Source organism: Neovison vison, chromosome 5, assembly GCF_020171115.1.
Source record: "Neovison vison isolate M4711 chromosome 5, ASM_NN_V1, whole genome shotgun sequence".
NCBI lineage: Eukaryota > Metazoa > Chordata > Mammalia > Carnivora > Mustelidae > Neogale > Neogale vison.
The window spans coordinates 24,735,060-24,748,259 of record NC_058095.1 but is presented as its reverse complement, the minus strand read 5'-3'; the positions used below and the strand labels follow the sequence as shown (position 1 = coordinate 24,748,259).

At 40.8% G+C, this 13,200-nt stretch overlaps 1 protein-coding gene across 1 annotated transcript in view; it reads left to right on the top strand.

Annotated features, from left to right (window-relative positions):
- Positions 1-10,291, top strand: part of PAFAH1B1 (platelet activating factor acetylhydrolase 1b regulatory subunit 1) — a 103,398-nt gene extending 93,107 nt beyond the window's left edge. Inside the window, exons 9-11 of the mRNA XM_044248144.1 lie at positions 293-394; positions 5,313-5,469; positions 6,350-10,291. Of these exons, the coding sequence (XP_044104079.1) occupies positions 293-394; positions 5,313-5,469; positions 6,350-6,423 (333 nt within the window). The 3' untranslated portion in view covers positions 6,424-10,291. The remainder of the gene's footprint in view (positions 1-292; positions 395-5,312; positions 5,470-6,349) is intronic.
- Positions 10,292-13,200: the final 2,909 nt, after the last annotated feature.

Genomic DNA, 13,200 nt, shown 5'->3' with positions numbered 1-13,200 from the left:
AAATTTGCTAAAAGGGTAAATCTTAAGTATTCTCACCTTAAAAAAAAATGTGTTCTCACTGCCTAAAAGGGGGTGGGAATGTTTATACAACGTGGTGGATATATTAATTAACCTGATTATGATGGTCATTTTATAATTTATATATATCTCAGAACATCAGATTGTGTGTAATAAACATACACAATATTTGTCCTCCAGAATCGCATTTTTATAAAAACTGGAAATGTAGATCATTTAAAGTCCTCACTCAACTTCTTAACGTGGGAAACTTATTTTTGTATGTTTTCTATAGACTAAAAAAAGTGGCAAGCCTGGGCCATTCTTACTGTCTGGATCCAGAGACAAGACTATTAAGATGTGGGATGTCAGTACTGGCATGTGCCTTATGACCCTTGTAAGTTTGCATAATCTTACTGCTTCTTTTGTATCTTAACTATATTTATATATTTTCGGTTAGATGCCTTGTGATAATTTATTAAATAATCTGAATTATTACAAGCTTTTTTTTTTTTTTAAGATTTTATTTATTTATTTGACAGACAGAGATCACAAGTAGGCAGAGTGGCAGGCAGAGAGAGAGGGGAGAAAGCAGGCTCCCTGCTGAGCAGAGAGCCCAATGCGGGGCTAGATCCCAGGACCCTGGGATCATGACCTGAGCCGAAGGCGGAGGATTTAACCCACTGAGCCACCCAGGTGCCCCTTATTACAAGCTTTAAAAGAACTTCTTTATAAACACTATTTTTTTTTTTTAAAGATTTTATTCATTTATTTGAAAGACGGAAGTCACAAGTAGAGAAGCAGGCAGAGAGAGAGAGAGAGAGAGAGGAGAGGAAGCAGGTTCTCTGCTGAGCAGAGAGCCTGACATGGGGCTTGATCCCAGGACCTTGGGATCATGACCTGAGGCAAAGGCAGAGGCTTAACCCACTGAGCCACCCAGATGCCCCTAAACACTATTTTTCTTAAACTTTTTTAATTCTGTTGTTACAGTGATAGGAAAATTATTCCTGTAAAATGTCATGTTTATATAAAGGAATCTACAAAGCCAATTGATGCCAGGAGGGAGAACCTAGCTCACCGTATCTTTATAATTATATATTTCCTATAGGAGATTATAATACACTCCTTTCTTATTTTTTTTTTGAGAGAGAGAGAGAGCAAGCACAATTTGGAGGAGGGGGAGAGAGGGAGGGACAAGTAGACTCCCTGCTGAGCAGGGAGCCTTAGCATGGGGCTGGCTCCCAGGACCCCAAGATCATGACCTGAGCTGAAGGCAGACACTTAACCATGGTACCCCTAGATTCATTCATTTTTTTAAAAAAACTGTTTCTATATTTCATGGTATTTAATTTTAATATGAGTCCACTTTAGTATTCTGTTTGTTCACATGATCCAATTTATTTGGTTTATTTTACCTTTTTTTTTTTAAGATTTTATTTATTTATTTGACAGATCACAAGTAGACAGAGAGGCAGGCAGAGAGAGAGAGGAGGAAGCAGGCTCCCCGCTGAGCAGAGAGCCCGATGCGGGGCTCGATCCCAGGTCCTGGGATCTTGACCCGAGATGAAGGCAGAGGCTTTACCCACTGAGTCACCCAGGCGCCCCTATTTTACCATTCTGATGTTACTGTTGTTACCTAGCTTTATGAATTGGAAATGCTTGTTTCAATTTAGGAGCACCTAGAATTTGGATTAGGATACCTAAATGAGGACACCTGGATGGCTCAGTCAGTTTAGTGTCTGCCTCCTGCTCATGTCATGATGCTAGAGTCCTGGGATCGAGTCCCATAGTGGATTCCCTGCTTAGTGGGGAGTCTGCTTCTCTCTACCCCTTCCCCTTGCTCATGCTCTCTCTCAAATAAATTCAGTCTTTTTTAAAAAAGTATATATAGGGGCGCCTGGGTGGCTCAGTGGGTTAAGGCCTCTGCCTTCTGCTCAGGTCATGATCTCAGGGTCCTGGGATCGAGCCCCGCATCGGGCTCTCTGCTCAGCAGGGAGCCTGCTTCCTCCTCTCTCTCTCTGCCTGCCTCTCTGCCTACTTCTCTGTCAAATAAATAAATAAAATCTTTTTTAAAAAAATAAATAAAAATTAAAAGTATATATAAATGATAGTAAGCATTGTGAAGATTCTTCTTTGCCTAAGGAAGTTCTAAGGGAATCTATGGGCATTAATTCAGTAGCAGCTTTTGTAATTGGGCATCCATGTTTGTTTTAGAGGTTTTTTTAGGTGCTAACCATATGTTGAAGTGATTGTCTCTCTGTAGAATATCATAGACACTTTGGAATTATCATCAAGAATTGATCAGAGGGACACTTGGATGGCTTAGTTGGTTAAGTGTCTGACCCTTGATCTCAGCTCAGGTCTTGATTTCCCAGTTGTGAGTTCAAGCCCCACACTGGGCTCCAAAAACAAAAATAAAAGGTTAGAAAGTTAAACTCTCCTGTAGTAGTATTCGGAGCTCAGATATGCTATATCACTATTTAGAAAGGTCATCTACATTTAAAATCAGAATGTGTGTATGGGACACCTGACTGGCTCAGTCAGTGGATCGTGGGGGCTCTTGATCTCAGGGCTGTGAGTTTGGGCCCCATATCAGATAAAAAGATTGCTTGAAAAGAAAATCTTTTTAAAAAGAAAGAAGGGGTTCCTGGGTGGCTCCGTGTGTTAAGCCTCTGCCTTCGGCTCAGGTCATGATCCCAGGGTCCTGGGATCAAGCCCTACATTGGGCCTTCTGCTTGGCAGGGAGCCTGCTTCCGCCGCTCCCTGCCTGCCTCTATCTCTGCTTATGATCTCTCTCTCTCTCTCTCTGTCAAAAAAATAAATCTTTAAGAAGAAAAAAAAAAAAAGCATGTGCTGCACTCTCCTGTAATAACAGGTCACCTTAATTTCCCCAAAGGTTTCTGGTTTCTATTTTTTCAGCTGAAGGAGGGTACTTTTTTTTTTTTTTTTAATTTAAGATTTTATTTATTTATTTATTTGACACAGATCCCAAGTACGCAGAGGCAGGCGGGGGGTGGGGGGAGCATGCCCCCTGCTGAGCAGAGAGCCCAATGTGGGACTCAATCCCAAGACCCTGAGATGACCTGAGCCTAAGGCAGAGGCTTAACCCACTGAGTCACCCAGACGCCCCTGAAGGAGAGTACTTCTTACTGCTTTATTTTGGTGTAGCCCACGAAAATGTGATTCTAACTTTTGTTGAGGTTTCTTTTCTTTTCTTTTCTTCTCTTCTCTTTTCTTTTCTCTTTCTTTCTTTCTTTTTCTTTTTCTTTTTTTAAGATTATTTATTTATTTGACAGGCAGAGATCACAAGTAAGCAGAAAGGCAAGCAAAGAAAGTGAGGGGGAAGAAGGCTCCCTGCCGAGCAGGGAACCCGATGGGGGGCTTGATCCCAGGACCCTGGGACCATGACCTGAGCCGAAGGCAGAGGCTTAACCCACGAGCCACCCAGGCGCCCCTTGTTGAGGTTTCTGTGTCTAGTGATTGGTGACTTTTATAGGTCACATTAATAGAAAAAGGTATTTTTTTAAAGATTTTATTTATTTGAGAGAGGGAGCACACACATGAGCCAGGGGTGGGAGGGCAAATGGGGAGGGAGAAGCAGAATCCCCCTCAGCAGGGAGCCCAATTCAGGGTTTGATCCCAGGACCCTGAGATCATGACCTGAGCCAAAGGCACCTGCTTAACCAGCTGAGCCACCCAGGCATCCCTAGAACAAAGGGTATATCACCTTGCTCATCTTTTTTTTTTATTTTGTGAACTCCCGTTTATTTGGTTCTTTTACAAAAGCAATATGGTTATTTATGTTGTAGAAATATTAAAAATATACAGAAAAGGTAAAAAAAAGAAAATAAATATCTCCCTTATATCACTTATAATACCTATGAAGTGTATTTTCTTGTCTAGGGCTGTCCAGTAAAACTTTCTATGATGATGTTCTCTATCTCTAATATCCAGATTTGTGGCTACTGGCCACATGCAGCTGTTGAGCTCTTGAAATGTGGCTAGTGAGATGGAAGGACTGAATTGCTAATAGTGTTAATGTTCATTAGTTGTTTTTTTTTTTTTTTTAAGGTTTCATTTATTTGACAGGGAGAGAAAGATCACAAGTAGGCAGAGCTGCTGAGCGAAGAGCCTAGTGTGGGGCTCAATCCCAGGACCTTGGGATCATGACCTGAGCCAAGGGCAGATGGATAACCCACTGAGCCACCCAGGCGCCCTGGTGTTAGTTAATTTATATTTGAAAAGCTACATGTGACTAAATGACTACCCTGTTGATGGGGCGCCTGGGTGGCTCAGTGGGTTAAGCCGCTGCCTTCCGCTCAGGTCATGATCTCAGGGTCCTGGTATCGAGTCCCGCATCGGGCTCTCTGCTCAGCAGGGAGCCTGCTTCCCTCTCTCTCTCTCTCTCTGCCTGCCTCTCCATCTACTTGTGATTTCTCACTGTCAAATAAATACATAAAAATCTTTTAAAAAAAAAATGACTACCCTGTTGGACTGTGTAGTTCTAAGCTGTTTTCTTTAATTCCTATGTAGATTAATATGGTAGAGATTTTATATGTAAAATTGATAATCATATTGTACATATTTGTGGCAAACCTTTAACTTAGGAGGCATGTGACTCTGTTCATGTTATTAGATATTTTATCACTGATTACGTACAGTGCTTTGATGAACATCTTTGTTGAATAAATCTCTGGGCCATTCTTAATTATTTCTTAGGGTAAATAGCAAGAACTGGAACTCCTAGGGTAGGAGATGTAGGTAGATGAATGGATGGATGGATATGCAGTAAATACCTGTGTATCCTTCACGTAGAGTCACCAGTTGCCAATGTTTTCTTTTCTGTTTGTGTGTGTGTGTGTGTGTGTGTGTGTGTGTGTACATTTTGCTGAACAATTTGGGAGTTACTTGTAGATTCCATGACAGTTGTATCTCCTAAAAGTAAAGGTATTCGGTGTAACCACAATAACATGATCATACTCAAGAAACTTAACATTGGGGCGCCTGGCTAACTCAGTCCATAGAGCATCTGATTTCTTGATCTCAGGGTCCTGAGTTCAAGCCCCACATTAGGCGTACATTTTACATACATAATGGATAGTATGTATGTACAATTTACATACATAAAGATTCCTTTTAAAAAAAAAGATTAAAAAAAAAGAGAGAGATTTGACATTATTCCGTTTCTCCAGTAATCCCAGTGGCTCTTTTTTGGCATTGACATTTTTAATTGTGCTTTGAGTAATGACTATTTTTCTAGATGCTATTTAAATACTTTATCCCTTTATTAAGTCAAATACCTTTTTGTTTTTAAGGTGGGTCATGATAACTGGGTACGTGGAGTTCTGTTCCATTCTGGGGGGAAGTTTATTTTGAGTTGTGCTGATGACAAGACCCTACGTGTGTGGGATTACAAGAACAAGCGATGCATGAAGACCCTCAATGCGCATGAACACTTTGTTACCTCCTTGGGTATGTATGAGTAATGAGGTTTCTAAGCAATTAGATTTTGGAGTGCCAGATGTAAACAATTTTATGTAATCATGTGGAATTTTCCAGGTAAGAAATGACTGTGCTTTCAGGACAGACCAGAGAAGACAGTTTAAAAACTTTGTGGATTCCTACCATTTGTTTTAAATTCTCCTTTCCTTAACTCTCTCTCTCCATCATCAGCCTTATAATAAAAAAAATTACTTTCTCCATGCACAACATTGGTTTTGGAAACTAGGATTGTGAAGAGGATGCTTACTAACCACTCTGATGGGTAATTTTCCTCCCCTACTAGTTTGTAAGTTTCTCAAAGTAAATTTTATTCCGCCTTTTTTCCTCTGACCAGGTGTATACTACCATGTGCTGGGTACACAGAATCGTATTTAAGTTTAATAAATATCCTCAGTGTTATCTGGACCTGAATCTAGAATTTAAAGTAGTAAATACAGTGACATAAAATACACCTAGGGTTTGATGGATCTAATGATAAAAATAAAGCTAATGCCCACCTCGTAGGATTATTAAAAGAGTTAAACATGAATATAAAGCATTAGTACCAAGCTTTAGTACTAATGGGGAACATAGTAAGTTAATAGATACATTGAGGGTGCCCTTATTGTTTTCAGATTTGAGTGTTTATTCAGCTTTAGTTGGGAGGGGGGTTTAATGAGGGAGGTATTTTTATCGAAGTTATTAACATAGGACTTTAATCATTACATCTCAGCTTCCCTAAACCAGGGGTGGGTGTGTGGGTGTACATAGGAAAAAAAAAATGACTATCGCTGGCACTTGGACTTGCTTATTTTGTGGCTTGTTGAAAATTTTATCTAGATTTAAAATAAGCTTTTTCTTTTTCTTTCAGATTTCCATAAGACGGCACCATACGTGGTTACTGGCAGTGTAGATCAAACAGTAAAGGTGTGGGAGTGCCGTTGATTGAGTCTCATTTGGCCCCTCCTCCCATTTTCCTCTGGATGCACTCTGATGATACCATGGTTACCCCATTGAGCTCTGTTTAAATAAATATTGTCCTTTCATGTAAATTATTCTGGATGTAGATTGAGCTTATTAAATGTTACACACAAAGTATTCATGCATGGTGAATCCAAATTGTATACTGTAAATTTACATACGTTGTCTAGAAGTACCATAGGGTTTAAAAACCTGGGCTGGCATTGGTCACACCAGGCCTAAGAAGGCAGAAGTTGAATAAATTGAACTAGGGCACTAAACTGAATAGTTGACAGTGTCATTTTATGTTGGATTATTAATTCCTGTTTTTCTTTCTGCTATCTGTTGGTGCCTGACTTGATGGCCTCATTTGGGGAAAAGTGGTGATTATTAGGGCTTTTTCTGAAATGTGTATCTATGTAACATCACTTAAGTGTGCTTAATAAATCTTCTTTAAGGATGTTAGATGATAAGGCTACAATTCAAAATTTTCTGAACCATCTATGTAATTAATGGGGATTACACATTGGAATTTTTGTCATGACACATTTGCCAAATCAATAGGATACATATGTTTTGGCAGCCTATGAAGCAGAGGCTAGTGGTATATTTATGTAAGAAAATGACTGTAAATCTCAAATAAGAAAAATCTCAGCAGCTAATAGAAAATCATTTATTTCATTTGGGTCTTAATGCTTTGTAAACAGGTTAACAAAACACTGTAATACTCTAAGCTTCAATTTTTCACACTAGACACACTTCTAGTTGTATTCTCCATACTATTAGACTGTATAGTGATGTGACTTCCAAGTAGAATTTAATCTTCCCATTGAGTGTGTCATGGTACAAATCACTATTTGTTTTGATGTTTTTTAGGGATGTGCAATGTGCATTACATAATGACAAATATTGAAAAGGTTATGTTTGCCCATTTTAAAGAAATGGGAGAAATACAGCAGTTTGTTTTTTCAACATAAATCTGTTATTGATTTGAACTGTATTTAACTTACAAGTTAAAAAAAAGACAGGGTTTAATGGAGCATGCATAAAAATGTACTGTGTTTTCACCTTTTGTTTATATATAAACGTTTATATGGGCCTATCTGTAAGTGGATAAGTCTGTATATGTATATCACACATACAACCTCCATGTCTTTGGGTCCTGGATTTTTGAAGAAGTGCTAAAACATACAAGTAGAATAAATTTTGCTGTGGAATACCATGCTTTAGAACAAGCCCTTTTTGATCCTAATGCTTCTGAAAACTAGGTCTGACTCTGTGGGAATTTTTCCCAGTTAAGAGGAAAATCACACACGCACACACACCCCGCAGTTTGGCTGTTCAGCATTTTACACATCCTGATATATCGTATATTGTGATCCAAAGTTACTACAAGTAAGTCTAAGAGAATTTTTATCCATGACTTTGGTAACAATATTTCATTGCAGATTATTAAGTAAATAATTCCATTGCTTAGCTAACCAACAGCTTTTTTTTTTTTAAGGTCCTTTGAAAAGTTAACAGAACAAAGAAATAACAAAGTTTAACAAAGAAACTTACTCTGAATTGCATTTTATTCATTTGCATAATATGTGGTTTTTTTTTTTTAGATGTCCCTTTTAGTATTTAATGGAAATTTGGTTCCTGAAAAAGACAAAGGGTTAGAGTTAGTGTCCTCTAGGTACACAAACACAGAGACTAGGCCTTATGTTTACTAGAAGCAGCTTTATGTCTAACTTGTGTCTTTTTGTTTGTTTGCTTTGTTTTTAATAATTCCTGAGCGATGTCTCTGGAAGGAAAAGTGTTCTGAGAACTAATGGCTATTTTTGAAGACAAAAATTACAACTTAAGCTAATTCCTTAAATACAGTAGAATAACTTTCAGGACAATATTGCCTCACAACCCTTCTCACGTTCCTATGTCTTTTTTTTGTTTGTTTCCCTTTAGCTGTTCTGACTGGAGTTTTCTACAAAAGCTATGGAAAATATCTTTGTTCTCGTTTGCTGCTATTTCCTGTCCTATTTTAAGAAATATAAAAACATAGAAATGGTGCATCTTAACATTTGTTTGTACATGTATAAATGTCTTGTATTTTAATTCATTTTTAGCATGTAGCAACATGAATTGTTTAAGGGTAAGCCACAACATCTAGAAATCACTCATAGATATGAACAATAAAGGGAAAAAATGGTACCGATTTAGGAGGAAACAAAGCTGCTGTCCGCTGGGTTTCCCCCCCTGCAGCATACAGTGACTTCCGTTGACAAAGGAGGAGAAACAATATTACTCTGTAAACAAAGTTATCCTTACTTGGGAGATTGCCACAGCCTGCTGCTTAGTTGAACTACCAGACATCCTCCATTTAAGAAGCAGCAAACACTGAATCTCAGGGATGGTCCTCAACTGGATCCAAATGTAACGAGCCCTGTTTGAATAATGAAGGGGGTGGGGGAGAGCGATCCATCCACAGTCCGGAATCAGAGGTGCGCGGTTTCCTGCACTGTTGTTTGACACTGCCCTGTTGATGCCCTTTCTTCCTGTTGCCTCCGTTTTCTCTGTCTGCTGTCTAACCCTGTGCCTTGCCTGGGATAAGTACAATGATGAGGTTACTGGTTTGGATTGTAAGTGGAGGAATTTATGAATTGGTTTAGAGGTTCACTGCTGCTTTGTCACTTTCTCAATCAAATTGGCCACTTATTTAAGAAATAAAAAGCTGGTAGAATTGCATCCTCAGATGATTATTTGACTTTGTGTGTGTGAAAACAGACATTCCAGTGCCACCCTTAATGTGCCCAAGAAGTCCTAGCTGCACTCTAGAAAGTGCAAGCCACGGAAGCTGTGGTGTAGACATTGCCCGGAGAATAGTTGCTTTTTGACTTGGCATCTTGCACTTTAGGAGACTAAGACCGTCTTGTTTTGTCTATGTGTGGTGTGACCAATGGTGTGCCCTGCGCACTGCTCTAAAAATCACTAGTGTTAGCAAGTCGTCCAGGCTGTGGAGCGCTCGCTGTCGTCTTTGGAAGCTTTGGCTCTAGATCACCAAGCGCAGTCTCCTTACTGTCAGTGCCCTGCTCTCCTGTTTGCCTCTTCCTGTTTCTCTGTGAACTTCCAGGTAAAATCACTCACTAAATAGTTTTCTTTTAAATTTATTTAAAGAAAAACTATTGAAAATTAAAGGATATTTTGTTGACATTGGTGGCTTGATAATCCTTAAGCAACTGAAATTAAAATTGTTGAAGGAAAAGGCACTTAAAATGGTTACTCTTTCTGTCCAGCTGTATATAAGTCCAATGTGTTAATTAATCTAGATGATGCAAAGAAGAATCTCCCAGTAGAGAAGCGACATGTACAAAATTGGTGAAAAAGGTTTTGGGTTTTGTTTTTTTGTTTTTTGGTTTTTTCAGTAGGGTGGGGGGAGGGCAAGCTGATTTACAAGTCACAACTGGACTGAACTGGCCTTTTTATCTTTCCACTATATCATGTAAGTAGCTGCTTTCTTGTCCTGCCTATCCTTCAGGCATCCTAAAGCTCACTGAAGATGATAGAAACAAACACAAATCTTCGGGTTAGAAGTTGATCCTGACACTGACATGAAGGCAAGCATTGATTTCATATGAATGTTGCAGAGGTGGTGGTGATTGGAGAAAACAGTTCCCAGATTGTAAGAGTTAACTGAAGATATTGACACAATTAAAAAAAAAAATCAGTAAAGGAATGTATATAATATTGCTCTTGTGTTTTACAGTAAGATTTGTTGCTCTCAGACTGTGTAAAACAAAATTTATTCATGTTTTCTGCATATTAAAAAATCCTATTGTACCAATTGGTAAACTATTAAATGCCTATAAAACTAGATGTGATTTATTTTTATTTTTTGGTGTCCTGGTGCAGAGATTTAAAGCCTTAAATTGACTACTAATAGGAGACGGGACTGTGTTCAACACCAGTCATAGAGTAAGCTGCAGATTGGTAGCAGGGCCTCAATGGAAGGCTTTTCTCCAGGGCAGTGCTGGCACTGCCTTTGCTCTCTCCATCTACCTTATTAGGAGGTCAGTAGCTAGGCTGTGGGGGCTCTTTCTATGGTGCTGGGCGCTGGGTGGGCTTGCCCAAACCGGACTTCTATAAAGCACCACCCTCCCTCCAGCAGCCTGTTCCGACAGTGACCCAAGAATCGGAGAGCTGATGCCAGGAATGACCTATTGTAAATGCTCCTATGTCCCCACACACCCCAACAAAGACTTGGCCGTCTCGTAATGGTCAGGGTCCAGAGAGAAGCATCATGCCCCCTTTGTTCTATTAATGAATGAGACTCTCGTTCTGTCCAGTGGTCTTGGATTCTTGAGGATTTTTTTTTTTAAAGATTTATTTATTTATTTATTTGACAGAGATCACAAGTAGGCAGAGAGGCAGGCAGAGAGTGCGCCAGGGGTGGGGGGGGAGCAGGCTCCCCCTGAGCGGAGAGCAGGAAGAGGGTTTCCATCCCAGGACTCTTGAGACCATGACCTGAGCCAAAGGCAGAGGCCTAAACCACTGAGCTACCCAGTTGGCCCAGATTCTTGGGGATTCTTTTTTAATTTTATTTATTCGACAGACAAGATCACAAGTAGGCAGAGAGGCAGGCAGAGAGAGAGGAAGGGAAGCAGGCTCCCTGCTGAGCAGAGAGCCCGATGCGGGACTCAATCCGAGGACCCCGGGATCATGACTGAGCTGAAGGCAGAGGCTTCAACCCACTGAGCCACCCAGGCGCCCAGATTCTTGAGGATTCAATTTTGGTTGAAATGTACCAAAATCTTTCGCTCTTGCCCCAGAAGCCGCATGGCTTTCCCTCTGCTTTGCACATGTTGGCTATGTCCTACCTCCCATCCCTACTACTGCTCAGCCAGCACCTGTAGTTTCCAGAGCACCCAGCAAGTCTCCAGCCTTTCTAATGTATGAAAGACGAAGCTGAATGATACAGCGCTTTACTTAACAGCCCAGTTGTCTTCCTGCCTCCCCCATCCCAAAACGGGAATCCTCAAAGAACACCAAAGTAATTTGCGTGAAATTCTAGTCATCTGAGTTTTGCAGCTTTTCCATTTTCCTGCAGGGCTCCTCTTTTCCCCTAGCTTGAGACGCAGATGGTAAGCCTGACTACTTTCCTTAGCGGTAGAGAGTTCTAGCTTTGGCATCACGATCCTGAAATGCAGTTCGCTATTCAGAACACACTCCCTGGTATATATATCACTTCAAGCTTTTTTCCAACATTCATTGGGTGTCCCTAACATAGGACGAGGGATAGGAAAATGGAAGACTTGGCAGGGAAACGGTAGATGTGGCAGCTCTGTCCCTGTTTGGGCTTTGGTGAAACTTGACTTGCATGCTGAGAGGTCTACCAGAATTCTACAAGTAAGTGATTCCCAGGGGTGCCTGGGTGGCTCAGTGGGTTGAGCCTCTGCCTTTGGCTGGCTTGGGTCATGATCTCAGGGTCCTGGGATCAAGAACCGCGTTGGGCTGTCTGCTCAGTGGGGAGCCTGCTTCCCAACTCTCTCTCTGCCTGCCTCTCTACCTACTTGTGATCTCTGTCAGATAAATAAAATCTTCCAAAAGGAAGAAAAAAAAATGTTATTCCCAGCAGGCCAGCAGCAGCAGCAGCAGCAGCACTTGGGAACTCAGAAATGCAAGCTCTTTTAGAACCTACTGTTCTAAAACATCTATGAAAAAATCAATTTTAACAAGCCATCCATATGATTCTAGTTTAGGCTCAAGCTTAAAAACCACTGATCCTAATTAATTCAACTAGCTTCTCACTGAAGAAGACATGTGGACAGAAGTCACTGGTCCCAGGGCCCCAGAGCCAGGGTTGGAGCTCAGATCAGTCCTCTTTACCACCGTCACTTTGGTATATAGAACCCGTGTGAATATTCTGTATGGTCATCATACCCGCTTGATCACCGGCTCTCTTAGTAAAAGTGGAGGGTGCTTGACTCAGGAGAATGTGGTTCTTGATCTCGGGGTTGTGAGTTCAAGCCCCATGCTGGGTGTAGTTTACTTAAGATTTTTTAAAATAAAAGTGGAGGTGGAGGGACTAGGGGAGAGAAAATACCTAACACTTTGAACACTTTTTAGGTGCCAACATCCTTATTCTCCACACACATTTATCCATAACACTCCTTGCTGGTGGATGTTAGTAATTTTTATGGATAAGAACGCAGGCTCATGAGGTGAGGTCTTGTGCCAAGGGTATGACGCCAATCTAGAAGGTGATCTGGAACCCAAACCCAAATGTACATGCTCTTTCCCTTGCCTGTTTATGCCTACATTAAGCATATTGTTAGCTAAGTGTAAGGAGGACCTTCTGGCCACTTTGTGTTTTAACCTTTAGCAAAGTAGGAATGACCCCCTTCCCATCCCTGAGGCCCACTATCACATTGTACCACACTGCTAACTCCCTGGGAGATGACCATTGGGAACAGGGCAAACGGGTCGAGGATTATTATGTTGCCTACAATTGGAATTTAGGAAAGCTCCTAAATCATTGTATTTGAAATGTTTGTTCTCAGGATACTGGGTCCTACGTGGTCCATCCAAATCAATGGATTTGCCCAATAGGGGTATTTCAGTTTGCATTTGAGGAGAGCCACCTATCCTCTGTAGGTGTCCTGATATGCATGCCTTGCTGGGTTTTTAAAGATTTATTTGAGAGAGGGCGCCTAGGTGGCTCAGTGGGTTAAGCCGCTGCCTTCGGCTCAGGTCATGATCTCAGGGTCCTGGGATCGAGTCCCG